Source organism: Anomaloglossus baeobatrachus, chromosome 5, assembly GCF_048569485.1.
Source record: "Anomaloglossus baeobatrachus isolate aAnoBae1 chromosome 5, aAnoBae1.hap1, whole genome shotgun sequence".
Classification (NCBI taxonomy): Eukaryota; Metazoa; Chordata; class Amphibia; order Anura; family Aromobatidae; genus Anomaloglossus; species Anomaloglossus baeobatrachus.
Window position 1 is genome coordinate 586,464,486 of NC_134357.1, and position 18,667 is coordinate 586,483,152.

At 47.9% G+C, this 18,667-nt stretch overlaps 1 protein-coding gene across 1 annotated transcript in view; it reads left to right on the forward strand.

Annotated features, from left to right (window-relative positions):
• The window catches only part of LOC142313153 (uncharacterized), a 241,906-nt gene that overhangs the window by 2,288 nt on the left and 220,951 nt on the right, over nucleotides 1–18,667 (forward strand). The window contains 5 exon segments of the mRNA XM_075352142.1: nucleotides 1,130–2,853; nucleotides 4,360–4,419; nucleotides 5,364–5,776; nucleotides 5,966–6,092; nucleotides 8,568–8,736. Of these exon segments, the coding sequence (XP_075208257.1) occupies nucleotides 1,130–2,853; nucleotides 4,360–4,419; nucleotides 5,364–5,776; nucleotides 5,966–6,092; nucleotides 8,568–8,736 (2,493 nt within the window).

Here is an 18,667-nt window from a genome sequence, read left to right on the forward strand (position 1 = left end):
ATCGTTGGTGGTGCATGCTGCTCGTTGTTCGTCGTTCCTGCGGCATCATACATCACTATGTGTGACACTGCAGGAGCGACGAACATTTCCTTACCTGCGCCCACCGGCAATGAGTCAGGAAGGAGGTGGGCGGCATGTTCCGGCCGCTCATCTCTGCCCCTCCTCTGCTATTGGGCGGCCTCTTAGTGATGCCGTTGTGACGCCGAACGAACCGCCCCCTTAAAGGAGAGATTGTTCGTTGTCTCCAGCGACGTCACGAAGCAGCTATGTGCATGTGACGCTGCCGTAGCGATATTGTTCGCTACGTCAGCGATCACCCCATGACGAAAGAGCAACATGGGCGGGTGCTATCACGCGCTACATCGCTAGCTATAGCTAGCGATGTCGCAGCGTGTAAAGCAACCTTTACTCTTAGGGGTACTTTGCACGTTGCGACATCGCTACTGCGATGTCGTTGGGCCAAATCAAAAATGATGCACATCGGGCGCTAGTAACGACGTTGCAACGTGTAAAGCCTAGATGCACAGATAAACGATCGCAAAAGCGTCGGAAATCGGTGATCTGTGTAGTTTCGGTCATTTCCATAATTTCGCTGCAGCGACAGGTATGATGTTGTTCCTCGTTCCTGCGGCAGCACAGGTCACTGTGTGTGAAGCCGCAGGAGCGAGGAATATCTCCTTACCTGCGTCCCGCCTGAAATGAGGACGGAAGGAGGTGGGCGGGATGTTTACGTCCCGCTCATCTCCGCCCATCCGCTTCTATTGGCCGCGTGCCGTGTGACGTCGCTGTGACGCCCCACGACCCGCCCCCTTAGGAAGGAGGCGGGTCGCCGGCCAGAGCGACGTTGCAGGGCAGGTAAATGCGTTTGAAGCTGCCGTAGCGATAATGTTCGCTACGGCAGCTGTCACAAGAGATCGCATCTGCGACGGAGGCGGGGACTATCGCGCTCTGCATCGCTACAATCGGCTAGCGATGTTGCAGCGTGCAAAGTACCCCTTAGATGTCGAAATTAGACAAAAAATTCAGAATACATTTTTTCCTAATTTAATTGTTGATGTATCATTTAAAAAAATAAATGTACATTCAAGGTAATATCGTTATAAAATAATAACATTGTATTTATTTTTAGCAGATGACTGTATTGGGAGTTCAGATGGACCTCTAATATCTTCAGAATTTGTAAAAGATGATACATATGAAGAGCATGCTTTTGTCCCAGATATACCTCCAGTCCTTCCTCAGAAAGCTCTATCATCTGATCTTTTCAAGCAAGTCCAAAATTCCGATTTATCACAGAATTGTAAGAAAATTAAAAGTTATAGAAGGGATGTTGAACATGAAACGGCTCCTACAAAGGAGAAGCCATTTTCATGCCCAGAATGTGGAAAATGTTTTACTCGGAAAATAACCCTTGCTAACCATCAAAAAAATCACTCTGGGCAGAATCCATTTTCATGTTCAGAGTGTGGGAAATGCTTATTTCAGAAATCAGACCTTGTTAGACATCAGAAAATTCACACTGGGGAGAAGCCATTTTCATGTTCAGAGTGTGGGACATGTTTTATTCGGAAATCAGAACTTGTTGAGCATCAAAGATCTCACACAGGGGAGAAGCCATTTTCATGTTCAGAGTGTGGGACATGTTTTATTCGGAAATCAGATCTTGTTAGACATCAGAAAATTCACACAGGGAAGAAACCATTTTCATGTTCAGAGTGTGGGAAATGTTTTATTCGGAAATCAGCTCTTGTTGAGCATCAAAGAATTCACACAGGGGAGAAGCCATTTTCATGTTCAGAATGTGGGAAATGTTTTATTCATAAATCAGAACTTGTTGTCCATCAAAGGTCTCATACAGGGGAGAAGCCATTTTCATGTTCAGAATGTGGGCAATGTTTTATTCAGAAAGCACATCTTGTTAGTCATCAAAGATCTCACACAGGGGAGAAGCCATTTTCATGCCTGGAATGTGGAAAATGTTTTACTCGGAAAATAGCCCTTGCTAACCATCAAAAAAATCACTCTGGGGAGAATCCATTTTCATGTTCAGAGTGTGGGAAATGCTTATTTCAGAAATCAGACCTTGTTAGACAGAAAATTCACACAGGGGAGAAGCCATTTTCATGTTCAGAGTGTGGGACATGTTTTATTCGGAAATCAGAACTTGTTGAGCATCAAAGATCTCACACAGGGGAGAAGCCATTTTCATGTTCAGAGTGTGGGACATGTTTTATTCGGAAATCAGATCTTGTTAGACATCAGAAAATTCACACAGGGAAGAAACCATTTTCATGTTCAGAGTGTGGGAAATGTTTTATTCGGAAATCAGCTCTTGTTGAGCATCAAAGAATTCACACAGGGGAGAAGCCATTTTCATGTTCAGAATGTGGGAAATGTTTTATTCATAAATCAGAACTTGTTGTCCATCAAAGGTCTCATACAGGGGAGAAGCCATTTTCATGTTCAGAATGTGGGCAATGTTTTATTCAGAAAGCACATCTTGTTAGTCATCAAAGATCTCACACAGGGGAGAAGCCATTTTCATGCCTGGAATGTGGAAAATGTTTTACTCGGAAAATAGCCCTTGCTAAACATCAAAAAAATCACTCTGGGGAGAATCCATTTTCATGTTCAGAGTGTGGGAAATGCTTATTTCAGAAATCAGACCTTGTTAGACAGAAAATTCACACAGGGGAGAAGCCATTTTCATGTTCAGAATGTGGGCAATGTTTTATTCGGAAAGCACATCTTGTTAGTCATCAAAGATCTCACACAGGGGAGAAGCCATTTTCATGCCTGGAATGTGGCAAATGTTTTACTAGGAAATCAAGTCTTGTTGATCATGGAAAACTTCACACGGGATAAACCATTTTTATGTTCTGAATGTGGAAAATGTTACTCTCAGAAATCAGATGTCATTAAACATCTCAAGAAGCCGCACAGGGAAGGAACCTTTTTCATATTGTGAATATTTTAAATGTTTAACAGGTAAATCAAGTCTTGTCGACCATGAGAAAAAGCACAGAGCGGAGCAGTCATTCTTGCATTCATAATTTGCCAAATGTTTTTTAATCATTAGTCAGGTCCTGTTGTCAGATGAGTCACAAGGGAGAAGCCATCATGATGTACTATAATTTAAAGTGTGTTATCCAAAAATCAGCTACAATTGCTCAATTTAGAATTTGTGAGGGAAAGAACCATTTTCTTTCTTTTTAAACTTATCGTATTTTTCGGACCATAATACACACCTAGGTTTTCAAGGAGGAAAATAGGAAAAAAGATTGAAGCAAAAAAATGTAGTCATGAAGCACTGTTATGGGGGATCTGCTGCTGATACTGTTAGGGGGTAATATCCCACAATCTCAAGCGCATTGTGTTTGATGTTCTCCTTAAATAGTGCCTATGACAAATCTGTGACTACCTTTTTTATTACTAAAGCAGTGGAGAGCACAGATTAGTGAATTTACTAAATATAATCCAGTACCAAAACCTTTGGAAGTGTCCCTAAACGAACTTCCAGGTTGTGAGATCCCACAACCCTCAGAGATCACTCTCACCATGAAAGAGTGAGCACTACGACCCCAGCGCTGCATGATCCTTCCTAAGTAGTTCAGTAAAATCTTATAAAAGTATGTGACAGCACTGGATTAGTTGAGAGAGCAATGTCTCGTGCTTAGAGCAGCTGCACAGATTTTTGGGATCCCACTCTGCATACTGAGATCCCACAAAATGGAAAATCGGGCTCTATTTTGCTAGTAACATTTAGGAACATTTGTGAAAAGTTTACTTAATTTACTAAAAAGCGCATCCCCAGATTGGAGATAGGAACATGGTATATAGTTGCATTTCAAAACGTGTTGATTTGTTAATAAATGCTTCTAAAATATATATACTTCATGCCTATCTTTCTCTATTGTGTAGATGTGATGATTTTGCTCAGAACCTCTGGAGCTGAGGCACAACTGTAGACATTTCGCACAAAAATAGTGAGGGGATGTCACAGAGCTGTAACGGCCGGTGGACAATCAAGTGGCAGCGAGTGTTAGAAAATACCAGAGATTGTGTTGTTATCTGACAGTTCTCTGATTCTGCAGCAGCAAACTCTATGACCCTGGGAAACTGTCAGTTTTTCCTCTCAGTTGTCAGCCTCTGACTTCCTTTATAAACCTCACCCTGAGGTGCTTTGGGTGCAGTTGATAGTTGTTCCCGGCTGTGGTCTGCAGCAGTCGTCTCTTTCTGTTGTTCCAGAGACGTCTGTGGTAGCTGCTCCTAAGATAAGTGTTTGATTTTTGCTATGTACTTCGGCTCAGCTGGTAGCATTTATGTTTCCCCTGTATTGTTTCCTTTTGTCACCCTTAGCAATTAGGGGTGTTGACGAAGAGCTCCTACTCTCCATCCTTACTTCGGGCCTATTTCAGGGTTTGCAAGGGGTGAGGTATTCCTGCTTGGCGAAAGGTTCGGAACCTGTATAGGGTTGGTGAGGGCAGGGAGGGTGAGCTGCAACTCATTGTCAGGGGTCACCACTTCACCGTTTCCCTGGTGCATTCTTTTCCCCTTCCCTTTGTATTGTATTATACGGCTTGTATAGCTTCTATCCCCAGCCGTGATGGGAGAATTGAATCGCACTATGCATCCTAGATATGTGGAAGTTGTTAAGACACTCTGGTCCCAATTTATCAAAGCTTTAAAGCCAAAAAAGTGGCACAAAATCTTTGAAAAGTCACAAAAATTTGGATCAATTCATAGTTGTGCCAAATTTTGGCGGCTTTTGGCATTTTCACTCCAAAATTGGCAGAGCTTGGGTGGGACGGGGGTGGGACAGCACAGCTGCTTAAATTCATGATAAGTTGTGGCGTTCCCTATGCCAGAGATCTCACTCCAGTCCCTGAAGGGAGTAATATTTCTTGCATGGCATAAGGAGGCACATACCACTCGTCAAACGCTCCAGATTAATGAAAAGGCATGCACCACTTCATGAATCAGGAGTGGTCCCTCATAAATTGAGCCCATTGTTATAAAAATGATCCCTTTACAAAGGATAATTGTTGTAATAAAAAAACTAAAGGATTTTATATGTCTGATATCCTAGTGGTTATTTTCTCTAGTCTCCCTCCACGGCAGCACACAGGAGGTCAACTCTCCGTCCTAAAAGGGACAGGAAACACAAAGAGGTTAAATAACCCCTCCCCACCTCCCATCTCCAGTGGTGTTCCCGGGCCCTATGGGGGCACAAAGAGATTACCTGCGGTGCTTTCGTGGCTGGTGATGAGAGCGCCGCTCAGTATTTCTTACCAACCGAACAGCTAAGGGCGAAGCTAGCCCGCTTCCTCCTCCATCACTGCTCCCGTCTCCTCTGGATTCAGGATCTGCCTGCCCCTCCTGCGCCTCTTGGAGGTAAAGCGGGGAAGGTGGGATTTCCTGTATACGAGAAAATCAGAGATATGGTTCTTCAAGACTGGGAAGCTCTTCAGAAACACCTTAACATTCCCCGAGAATTGAGAAATAGATTCCTGCTGGAAGAGGACCCCACCAGCTGCTGGGAAGTACATAAAGTGGATGTGCAGGTTGCCAGTGTAGCGAGAAAGACAATTCTCCCTTTTGAAGATTCATTACAACTTAAGGATTCCATGGACCGTAAAATGGACAGCCTCCTTAGAAAATTATGGGAGACCTCCGCAGTTCTCCTTAAGACCGGGGTGGCTTCTACTTGTGTGGCCAGATCCCTGTCCCGGTGGCTGGGTCAACTCGAGGAACATCTCACCCGAGACACACCAAAGTAAGATCTCCTGCCTTCCCTTCCACTTCTCCAGAAAGCAACTGGATTTCTTGGTGACGCTTCAGCTGAGTCCGTCCACGTGGCAGCAAGAAGTGGTGCCCTTTCCAATTCAGCAAGACAGCCCTTTTGGCTTAAACTTTGAAACGGTGATGCGACCTCCAAGGTTAAGCTGTGCTCTATTCCGTTTAGAGGTGAACATGTTTTAAGTCCAGCTCTGGACGAGATTCTGGAGAAGGCAATGGATAAGAAGAAGCTGTTGCCAAAAAAGAAACAACAAAAAAGTCCAATAATCAATCTACCCAGTACCGAGCGAAGGGTAAAACTGTCCCATCTTTATGTCCCAAAAGACCGAAGATCGGAGCCATCACCAGGACCATCAATGACGCCATCAGGATAGGGGGATCGGCTGTCGGCATTTCTCAGTCAGTGGCAGGAGATATCCTTGAATCAATGGGTCATAAACCCCATCAGAGAGGATGTCAAAGTCGAGTTTGCCACATTTCCTCCATGCTGTCTAAAGGTCACATCCTCTCCCTTACAGGGGTCACAAGACACTCTCATGCTCTGCATTCAGAACCTCCAAAAGATAGGGGTTGTCTCCTTGGTACCAGAGCCAGAGGTGGGTCACGGTCATTACTCCCATCTATTCCTAGATCAAAAACCCAACGGCACACCTCGGTTAATTATCAACCTCAGGCCATTAAATCGTCACATCATCTACAGGCGTTTCAAGATGGAGTCGGTCAGATCCACCACGCCCCTCAACGGTCCGGGGTTTTTCATGTCCACAATAGATTTAAAGGATGCATATTATCACGTCCCAATCTTTTACACTCACAAAAGATATTTTCATTTCACAGTCCGTCACAAGAGCCGTCTTCAGCAGTACCAGTTCAACGCGCTCCCGTTCGGTCTCTCTTCTGCACCTCGGGTTTTCACCTAGATAATGGGGGAGGTGGTAGCATTTCTAAGAAATCAGCACATCTGTATAGTTCCCTACATCGACGACTTCATGGTAGTGGCCCCCTCTGCCCAGTTGCTCAACCAACATATGCAAACAACACTCTGGTTACTACGCAGACTTGGATGGGTCATAAACCCTTAAAAGTCAGATCTCCTTCCCTCTATAAGGAAGATCTTCCTCGGAGTGCTGTTGGACTCTGTCAAACAAAAGTCCTTCCTTCCTATCAACAAACAGTTGGGAATAAAGAACAAGGTTTCGTCTCTGCATGGCCAATGCGTTGTCACCCTGAGGTTCGCAATGTCAGTGCTGGGATCTATGACATCGTGCATCACAACGGTGTCCTGGGCTCTGGCCCACTCACACTCCTTACAGGTTCACATTCTTGCATCTTGGGACGGTTTCCAGTGGTCCCTGAACAAGAAAATATCCCTGCCGTGTCTGGTAAAAACATCCTTGCTGTGGTGGATGGTTCCCACCCATCTGCAAAGGGGAGTATATTGGAGTTGAGAGCCATTAGTGACAGTAACCACAGATGCCAGCCAGAGAGGCTGGGGAGCAATCGTCTCTCAAGTTCCCTTCCAAGGCCTCCGGTCCCAGGAAGTCAGCTGACAGTCCTCGAATTACCGAGAGCTGGAAGCCATCTACCAGGCACTCAGAGCAGCGTATCTCATGCTCCAAGGGGCACATGTGATGGTATACTCGGACAATATGACGTTTGTGGCTCACCTTCGTCATCAGGGAAGCACGCGCCACCGGAGCCTGCAAAGTATTTCCGCAATAATATTTTCTTAGGCAGAGTGGCATCTCCTATCACTATCGGCCGTCCATCTCAGAGGCTCTGCAAATACTCAAGCAGATTATCTCAGCAGGAAGGATGTTCCTCCGGGGGAATTTTCCCTGCATCCAGAAGTATTCCACACCTTAGTCCTAAGGGGGGGATTGCCGGAGGTGGATCTCTTTGCGACCCGGCAAAACACAAAAGGTAGAATTTTTTTTTCACTAGATCACAACGATCAGGCACTAGCAGTGGATGCCTTCTCCCTTGGAGGTTTTGACTATCCTTTGCCTTTCCACCAGTTCCGTTACTGCCAAGGATTCTGCAGAAGATAAGATCAGACAGAGTTGCTACCATACTGGTCGCGCCACTGTGGCCCAGGAGAAGCTGGTTTGGGGCCCTTGTCCCCTTATCTCAGGACGGCCCCTTCTTATTGCCTCAGGTTTCCGATCTTCTCCATCAAGGTCCGCTCTTTCACCAAGACCTTAAGAGACTGAACTTGGCAATGTGGCTTCTGAATCCGTTATTCTGAGAGCCAGGGGCCTGTCAGAAAGAATCATTGACACGCTACAGGAAAGCTGTAAACCTGTCACTAATCTTATCTACTTTATAATCTGGAAAACCTTTACCGCCTGGTGCAGTCCTCGAGTACCTGATCTGTTCCATCGAAATGTGGCTCACATCCTGGACTTTCTATAGTCGGTCCTTGAGAAAGGTCTTAGTCCCAGCACTCTTAAGGTCCAGGTATCAGCTTTGAGTGCTTATTTTGATCAAGACCTGGCAAACCATCGCTGGGTAAAACGATTCCTGTCTTCGACGGTCAGATCTTGTCCTAGGAAACTCCTTATAGTCCCTCCCTGGGATCTCAAGCTCCCTTTGAATGTCTGGCTTCCTCATCCTTAAGATTAGTATCCTGGAAAACTGCCTTCTTGATTGCGATCACCACGGCCAAACGAGTGGGCGAGATCCAGGCTCTTACCATATGAGAGCCTTATATGAAGATTCTTGATGATCGAATTGTCTTCTATCTGGATCCTTCCTTTCTCCCAAAGGTGGTGTCGGACTTTCATAAGAACCAGGAAATTATCTTGCCTTCCTTTTGCCAGAACCCAGCTAACCAGAGAGAGATGGACTTTCATTCCCTTGATGTACGTAGAGCAGTGATGCTCTACCTACAAAAGACTGAATCCTTCAGGAAGGATTCCAACCTTTTCATTAAGAGTGTGGGACGGAATACTGGGAAGAAGACAGCCAAGGGCACATTATCCTACTGGATAAAGAACGCTATCAAGGAAGCATACACTACCCAGAGCCTCCTTCCTCCGGATCACTTAACAGCACATTCCACACGGTCGATGTCAGTTTCATGGGCCAAGAGGGCAGACGTTTCCATCGATCAGATTTGCAGAGCAGCTACCTGGTCCTTTGTCCATACATTCGTCAAACATTACCGATTAGACTGTTCTTTCCAATCGGAATTTGGCCTTTGGTCAAAAGGTCCTACAGGCTGTGGTCCCTCCCTAACATTTTTCGTTGGTACTTGTCACGCTCTCCGGCTCCCCTGCCTCGCTCCCCGGCTCCCCTGCCACGCTCCCCGGCTTCCCTGTCTCGCTCCCCGGCTCCTCTGTCAGGCGTCCCCCGCTCCACAGCCTCCAGGCCCCATCACCTGCGGTCCCCAGGCAGCCCGGTCCCCGCTCCCGGCGCCCGTCGGCAGCTTTGCTCCAGCCCGGCTCTCCTGCCTCCTGTTCACCGCTCCCTGCCCTGGCTTCTGGCACCCGGGCCTCGCGCATGCGCATTAGGGCGCGCGCGCGGTCATTGACCCTTTCTTAAAGGGCCAGTGTCCTCCAACAGGATATTGAAGGATCAGGTACTGGGTATATAGGGGGATCCTTTCCAAGTGGGCGGGGCCTGTTCTTCGTGTTTTGCTAAGCTAGGAGTCAGGTCTCCTTGTGTCTTCTGGTATACTTACCTATCTCTCTCCTAGAGCCGCTCCTGCCTCGCCATCCGGTCCTGACGATTCCCGAACGGTGACTGTCCGCCATCCCGTCAGTACATACCATCTCTGATCCCTGTGGTGACCCGTCTTCTCGCTCCGTCAGTTCCGGACTCTGCCTGATAACATCTCGGCCTCCGAACCTGAGCTCCGTCACCCGGACTACCTTCAGTGACTCCGTGGTCCCAGGGACTTCTACACTCCACCCCTTTAAACGGACTGTCCTGCTACCTGTAGTGCTCCAGTGTTCAGCCCAGTGGATCCACCTCCTGGGTCTTCCCGTCCACCTGGCCCTAACAGTACTCCTCCTGTGTGCTGTCGTGGAGGGTGACTAGAGAAAATGGAATTTATCTTACCGTTAATTCGGTTTCTAGGAAACCCTCCACGACAGCACAATTATTCCCTCCCTATCAATTTAATTTTGCTGCATTTTAATGGCTTATTTCTGAAATAAAAGATTTAGACCATTCATGCATTTTGTGGTTACTTGGAAAAACACTGGAGATGGGAGGTGGGTTGGGGTTATTTAACCTCTTTGTGTTTCCTGTCCCTATTAGAGTTAATCTCCTGTGTGCTGCCATGGAGGGTTTCCAAGAAACCGAATTATCGGTACGATAAATTCCATTTTTTGCGCGGCTACCCACAAATTGAGATGAGCGGACCCGCTGGAGTTCGGGTTCAGCTTTTTCAGACTGACTTTATATAAAGTTCAGTTCGGAACCGGATTTGACCAGAACCCCAATGAAAATCACTGATTGGGTATTTCGGTCTTTGCCGACATGCAGCCATAAACAGAGCATTTCCGGGGAGTGAAGTTGGGATTTACACACTACATCCTATACCGATGTGTTTACCCCCTTGTGAAGGCAAGGGGCTCGCACTGTGCTGAGCACCGAGCATACCTAAACACACTGATGCTAGATCGAGTGGTTAGGATACATAAAGCACCCAAACTCTGAACTCGAACACTGATTTTTTTTATAAAGTCTGTGATCGGTACAGATTTTTTTGTTTTGGTTCACTCATCTCTGCCCATAAACCTTTATTACAGTTTAGACTATGGGTGTAGAAGAGACCAGAACTAAAAGGGGTCTATATCTTGGTGAAGAGTAAGTAACAGTTATGATACCTATGATGAAGTTTTGTGAAGGGAATCTGTCACTAAGTGTTTACCCCTTAATTAAAAATCAGAATATAAAGACAGTATCACGCTAGCTACGAGAAAGTACCAAGCAAATGGCGAAAGGGAAGGGAAACCCTGTGTCTAAGGAAGGGGGAGATAGTGGCCCCTGAAAAAGCCTACCACTGGGTCCTGGGTTCCCTCACCGCCCTTGATAGGTACCACACCTATGGACAGAGCCAGATACCTGACTCTAGGCTGACCCTGATCTGGGCCCTTAGTAGGGAGCGGATGGGTGAGCTCTTTGTCAACCCCACTAGGCACTAAAGGACACTCAGGAATACCAAACAAGGGAAAACAATATCTTATCTCTAGACGACTCAGTAAGTTCAGTAAACTGATGCGTGCAAGCCGCCTGTTTGCATCCAGGGCTTGTGAACCACCTCTTCCGACAAGCCTACAACATGAAGTAACCCTCAGTCCATTACACCACTGCGCAACCAGCTCTGTCCTCACCTATTGTACTCTCACCCATTCCCTGTAGACTGTGAGCCCTCGCGGGCAGGGTCCTCTCTCCTCCTGTACCAGTCTGTTTATGTAATGTTCATGATTGCTGGACTTGTTTTTTATGTATACCCTTTTCACTTGTAAAGAGAAATGGAATATATGGTGCTATAATAAGAAATAATAATAATAACAACTGAATAGCACCAGCACAAGTCCAGGGAAAATTAAAGTATTTAAGCCCAAGGGGAAATACAGGTAATTAGCAGCTGAAGGGAAGAGGAGCTCCACTGGGTCCTAAAGGGTAAAGCATGAAAACTCAGCAGAGGATATTCCTAGTACATTGAATACTGACAGAAGGAACAATAGAAAGTCAGGGACCATTTTGCACAGCCAAACGCTGTGAGGCTGTGACCTATTGCCGGACACCACAGGACTGTCTGTCACGGGTGACAGACAGGGACTCTGATTCCAATGATGTGTCATTTTCTCCGCTTCTTGCTGTAGTTTTGATAAAATCACTGTATTATTGCTAGGGAATTATCATTAGAGAACTAGTAAACCTGCTGCCATGTATCCTCCATCTCCATCTCCATCTGCCCTGATTGGCAGCTTTATGTCTATGCTCATTATCCACAGCTGCCAATCAGTGGTGCAGGTGAGGTTATACACAGAGCAGCATTTTGAGAACTGGTAGATCTTAAGCAGATAAAACTGAAAGCAGCCAAGTAAGTGACACATCGCTGGCATCAGGGTCTCTGCTTATACAGGCCGATTGGACACACGTTACAGATATCTTTGTTCTTCCTAATCTATAAAATACATCCCGAAGCCATACATTATTAAATGTTATATGCACTACAGTTCAAAGGTTTGGGGTCCTTCAGACAATTTTGTGTTTTCTATGAAAAATCCTACTTTTATTTACCAGATGAGTTGCATAATGAATAGAGAATATCGTCCAGACAGTGACAAGGTCAGAAATAATGATTTTTACTGGAAATAATAATTTTCTCTTCACATTTTGCTTTCGGCACAGAATGCTCCTTTGCAGAAATTCCAGCTTTGCAGATCTTTGGCATTTATGCTGTTAATTTGCGGAGGTAATCTGGAGATATTTCGCCCCATGCTTCCCCCCACCACACGTTGGATTGGCTTGGTGGACACTTTTTGGTACCATACGGTCATGCTGCTCCCACAACAGCTCTATAGGGTTGAGATCTGGTGACTGGGCAGCTCCATTACAGATAGATACCAGCTGCTGCTACCTTCCCATAATAGTTCATGCATAATTTGGAGGTTGCTTTGAGTCATTGTCCTGTTGTAGGATGAAATTGGCTCCAATCAAGCGCTGTCCACAGGCTATGGCATGGTGTTGCAAAATGGAGTGATAGCCTTCCTTATTCAAAATCCCTTTTACATTGTACATATCTCCCACTTTACCAGCACCAAAGCAGCTCCAGATCATCACATTAGCTCCACCATGCTTGACAGATGGCGTCAGGCACTCTTCCAGCATCTTTTCAGTAGTTCTGCGTCTCACAAATGTTCTTCTGTGTGATCCAAACATTTCAAACTTCTATTCGTCTGTCCATAACACTTTTTTCCAATCTTCCTCTGTCCAATGTCTGTGTTTTTTTGCCCATATTAATCTTTTCCTTTTATTAGCCAGTCTCAGATATGGCTTTTTCTTTGCCACTCTGCCCTGAAGGCCGGCATCCCGGAGTCAATTCTTCACTGTAGACGTTGACACTGGCGTTTTGCGGGTACTATTTAATGAAGCTGCCAGTTGAGGACCTGTGAGGCGTGGATTTTTCACACTAGAGACTCTAATGTACACACACGGCTCTGCTCCTTACACCTCGTACACACACGGCTCTGCTCCGTACACCTCGTACACACGCGGCTCCGCTCCGTACACCTCGTACACACGCGGCTCCGCTCCGTACACCTCGTACACACACGGCTCCGCTCCGTACACCTCGTACACACACGGCTCTGCTCCTTACACCTCGTACACACGCGGCTCCGCTCCGTACACCTCGTACACACGCGGCTCCGCTCCGTACACCTCGTATACACACGCGGCTCCGCTCCGTACACCTCGTACACACACGGCTCCGCTCCGTACACCTCGTACACACGCGGCTCTGCTCCGTACACCTCGTACACACGCGGCTTCGCTCCGTACACCTCGTACACACGCGGCTCCGCTCCGTACACCTCGTACACACGCGGCTCCGCTCCGTACACCTCGTATACACGCGGCTCTGCTCCGTACACCTCGTACACACGCGGCTCCGCTCCGTACACCTCGTACACACGCGGCTCCGCTCCGTACACCTCGTACATACACGGCTCTGCTCCGTACACCTCGTACACACACGGCTCCGCTCCGTACACCTCGTACACACACGGCTCTGCTCCGTACACCTCGTACACACACGGCTCCGCTCCGTACACCTCGTACACACACGGCTCTGCTCCGTACACCTCGTATACACACGGCTGCGCTCCGTACACCTCGCACACACACGGCTCCGCTCCGTACACCTCGTACACACACGGCTCTGCTCTGTACACCTCGTACACACACGGCTCTGCTCTGTACACCTCGTACACACACGGCTCTGCTCTGTACACCTCGTACACACACGGCTCTGCTCTGTACACCTCGTACACACACGGCTCTGCTCCGTACACCTCGTACACACACGGCTCTGCTACATCCACACTGTAAACCCCTCCTGACCCCACACATAAACTTCCCCTCATCCAGCACCATGACAACCAGCACAGCAGAGTCCTGCATACACTGAGGAGCTGACCATGTGACCCCTGACTCCTCCCCTCCATGTGACATCATCACAGGTCCTGTAAGCACAGAGCAGCCATATATCTAGTGTGCGGCTCTGCAGGTGGAGGTAGGTGCAGGGTATTATATATCTAGTGTGCGGCTCTGCAGGTGGAGGTAGGTGCAGGGTATTATATATCTAGTGTGCGGCTCTGCAGGTGGAGGTAGGTGCAGGGTATTATATATCTAGTGTGCGGCTCTGCAGGTGGAGGTAGGTGCAGGGTATTATATATCTAGTGTGCGGCTCTGCAGGTGGAGGTAGGTGCAGGGTATTATATATCTAGTATGCGGCTCTGCAGGTGGAGGTAGGTGCAGGGTATTATATATCTAGTGTGCGGCTCTGCAGGTGGAGGTAGGTGCAGGGTATTATATATCTAGTGTGTGGCTCTGCAGGTGGAGGTAGGTGCAGGGTATTATATATCTAGTGTGCGGCTCTGCAGGTGGAGGTAGGTGCAGGGTATTATATATCTAGTGTGCGGCTCTGCAGGTGGAGGTAGGTGCAGGGTATTATATATCTAGTGTGCGGCTCTGCAGGTGGAGGCAGGTGCAGGGTATTATATATCTAGTGTGCGGCTCTGCAGGAGGAGGTAGGTGCAGGGTATTATATATCTAGTGTGCGGCTCTGCAGGTGGAGGTAGGTGCAGGGTATTATATATCTAGTGTGCGGCTCTGCAGGTGGAGGTAGGTGCAGGGTATTATATATCTAGTGTGCGGCTCTGCAGGTGGAGGTAGGTGCAGGTTATTATATATCTAGTGTGCGGCTCTGCAGGTGGAGGTAGGTGCAGGGTATTATATATCTAGTGTGCGGCTCTGCAGGTGGAGGTAGGTGCAGGGTATTATATATCTAGTGTGCGGCTCTGCAGGTGGAGGTAGGTGCAGGGTATTATATATCTAGTGTGCGGCTCTGCAGGTGGAGGTAGGTGCAGGGTATTATATATCTAGTGTGCGGCTCTGCAGGTGGAGGTAGGTGCAGGGTATTATATATCTAGTGTGCGGCTCTGCAGGTGGAGGTAGGTGCAGGTTATTATATATCTAGTGTGCGGCTCTGCAGGTGGAGGTAGGTGCAGGGTATTATATATCTAGTGTGCGGCTCTGCAGGTGGAGGTAGGTGCAGGGTATTATATATCTAGTGTGCGGCTCTGCAGGTGGAGGTAGGTGCAGGGTATTATATATCTAGTGTGCGGCTCTGCAGGTGGAGGTAGGTGCAGGGTATTATATATCTAGTGTGCGGCTCTGCAGGTGGAGGTAGGTGCAGGGTATTATATATCTAGTGTGTGGCTCTGCAGGTGGAGGTAGGTGCAGGGTATTATATATCTAGTGTGCGGCTCTGCAGGTGGAGGTAGGTGCAGGGTATTATATATCTAGTGTGCGGCTCTGCAGGTGGAGGTAGGTGCAGGGTATTATATATCTAGTGTGCGGCTCTGCAGGTGGAGGTAGGTGCAGGGTATTATATATCTAGTGTGCGGCTCTGCAGGTGGAGGTAGGTGCAGGGTATTATATATCTAGTGTGCGGCTCTGCAGGTGGAGGTAGGTGCAGGGTATTATATATCTAGTGTGCGGCTCTGCAGGTGGAGGTAGGTGCAGGGTATTATATATCTAGTGTGTGGCTCTGCAGGTGGAGGTAGGTGCAGGGTATTATATATCTAGTGTGCGGCTCTGCAGGTGGAGGTAGGTGCAGGGTATTATATATCTAGTGTGCGGCTCTGCAGGTGGAGGTAGGTGCAGGGTATTATATATCTAGTGTGTGGCTCTGCAGGTGGAGGTAGGTGCAGGGTATTATATATCTAGTGTGCGGCTCTGCAGGTGGAGGTAGGTGCAGGGTATTATATATCTGTGTGCGGCTCTGCAGGAGGAGGTAGGTGCAGGGTATTATATATCTAGTGTGCGGCTCTGCAGGTGGAGGTAGGTGCAGGGTATTATATATCTAGTGTGCGGCTCTGCAGGTGGAGGTAGGTGCAGGGTATTATATATCTAGTGTGCGGCTCTGCAGGTGGAGGTAGGTGCAGGGTATTATATATCTAGTGTGCGGCTCTGCAGGTGGAGGTAGGTGCAGGGTATTATATATCTAGTGTGTGGCTCTGCAGGTGGAGGTAGGTGCAGGGTATTATATATCTAGTGTGCGGCTCTGCAGGTGGAGGTAGGTGCAGGGTATTATATATCTAGTGTGCGGCTCTGCAGGTGGAGGTAGGTGCAGGGTATTATATATCTGTGTGCGGCTCTGCAGGAGGAGGTAGGTGCAGGGTATTATATATCTAGTGTGCGGCTCTGCAGGTGGAGGTAGGTGCAGGGTATTATATATCTAGTGTGCGGCTCTGCAGGTGGAGGTAGGTGCAGGGTATTATATATCTAGTGTGCGGCTCTGCAGGTGGAGGTAGGTGCAGGGTATTATATATCTAGTGTGCGGCTCTGCAGGTGGAGGTAGGTGCAGGGTATTATATATCTAGTGTGCGGCTCTGCAGGTGGAGGTAGGTGCAGGGTATTATATATCTAGTGTGCGGCTCTGCAGGTGGAGGTAGGTGCAGGGTATTATATATCTAGTGTGCGGCTCTGCAGGTGGAGGTAGGTGCAGGGTATTATATATCTAGTGTGCGGCTCTGCAGGTGGAGGTAGGTGTAGGGTATTATATATCTAGTGTGCGGCTCTGCAGGAGGAGGTAGGTGCAGGTTATTATATGTCTAGTGTGCGGCTCTGCAGGTGGAGGTAGGTGCAGGGTATTATATATCTAGTGTGCGGCTCTGCAGGTGGAGGTAGGTGCAGGGTATTATATATCTAGTGTGCGGCTCTGCAGGTGGAGGTAGGTGCAGGGTATTATATATCTAGTGTGCGGCTCTGCAGGTGGAGGTAGGTGCAGGGTATTATATATCTAGTGTGCGGCTCTGCAGGTGGAGGTAGGTGCAGGTTATTATATATCTAGTGTGCGGCTCTGCAGGTGGAGGTAGGTGCAGGGTATTATATATCTAGTGTGCGGCTCTGCAGGTGGAGGTAGGTGCAGGGTATTATATATCTAGTGTGCGGCTCTGCAGGAGGAGGTAGGTGCAGGGTATTATATATCTAGTGTGCGGCTCTGCAGGTGGAGGTAGGTGCAGGGTATTATATATCTAGTGTGCGGCTCTGCAGGTGGAGGTAGGTGCAGGGTATTATATATCTAGTGTGCGGCTCTGCAGGTGGAGGTAGGTGCAGGGTATTATATATCTAGTGTGCGGCTCTGCAGGTGGAGGTAGGTGCAGGGTATTATATATCTAGTGTGCGGCTCTGCAGGTGGAGGTAGGTGCAGGGTATTATATATCTAGTGTGCGGCTCTGCAGGTGGAGGTAGGTGCAGGTTATTATATATCTAGTGTGCGGCTATGCAGGTGGAGGTAGGTGCAGGTTATTATATATCTAGTGTGCGGCTCTGCAGGTGGAGGTAGGTGCAGGGTATTATATATCTAGTGTGCGGCTCTGCAGGTGGAGGTAGGTGCAGGTTATTATATATCTAGTGTGCGGCTCTGCAGGTGGAGGTAGGTGCAGGGTATTATATATCTAGTGTGCGGCTCTGCAGGAGGAGGTAGGTGCAGGGTATTATATATCTAGTGTGCGGCTCTGCAGGAGGAGGTAGGTGCAGGGTATTATATATCTAGTGTGCGGCTCTGCAGGTGGAGGTAGGTGCAGGGTATTATATATCTAGTGTGCGGCTCTGCAGGTGGAGGTAGGTGCAGGTTATTATATATCTAGTGTGCGGCTCTGCAGGTGGAGGTAGGTGTAGGGTATTATATATCTAGTGTGCGGCTCTGCAGGTGGAGGTAGGTGCAGGGTATTATATATCTAATGTGCGGCTCTGCAGGTGGAGGTAGGTGCAGGGTATTATATATCTAGTGTGCGGCTCTGCAGGTGGAGGTAGGTGCAGGGTATTATATATCTAGTGTGCGGCTCTGCAGGTGGAGGTAGGTGCAGGTTATTATATATCTGGTGTGCGGCTCTGCAGGAGGAGGTAGGTGCAGGGTATTATATATCTAGTGTGCGGCTCTGCAGGTGGAGGTAGGTGCAGGGTATTATATATCTAGTGTGCGGCTCTGCAGGTGGAGGTAGGTGCAGGGTATTATATATCTAGTGTGCGGCTCTGCAGGTGGAGGTAGGTGCAGGGTATTATATATCTAGTGTGCGGCTCTGCAGGTGGAGGTAGGTGCAGGGTATTATATATCTAGTGTGCGGCTCTGCAGGTGGAGGTAGGTGCAGGGTATTATATATCTGTGTGCGGCTCTGCAGGTGGAGGTAGGTGCAGGTTATTATATATCTAGTGTGCGGCTCTGCAGGTGGAGGTAGGTGTAGGGTATTATATATCTAGTGTGCGGCTCTGCAGGTGGAGGTAGGTGCAGGGTATTATATATCTAATGTGCGGCTCTGCAGGTGGAGGTAGGTGCAGGGTATTATATATCTAGTGTGCGGCTCTGCAGGTGGAGGTAGGTGCAGGGTATTATATATCTAGTGTGCGGCTCTGCAGGTGGAGGTAGGTGCAGGTTATTATATATCTGGTGTGCGGCTCTGCAGGAGGAGGTAGGTGCAGGGTATTATATATCTAGTGTGCGGCTCTGCAGGTGGAGGTAGGTGCAGGGTATTATATATCTAGTGTGCGGCTCTGCAGGTGGAGGTAGGTGCAGGGTATTATATATCTAGTGTGCGGCTCTGCAGGTGGAGGTAGGTGC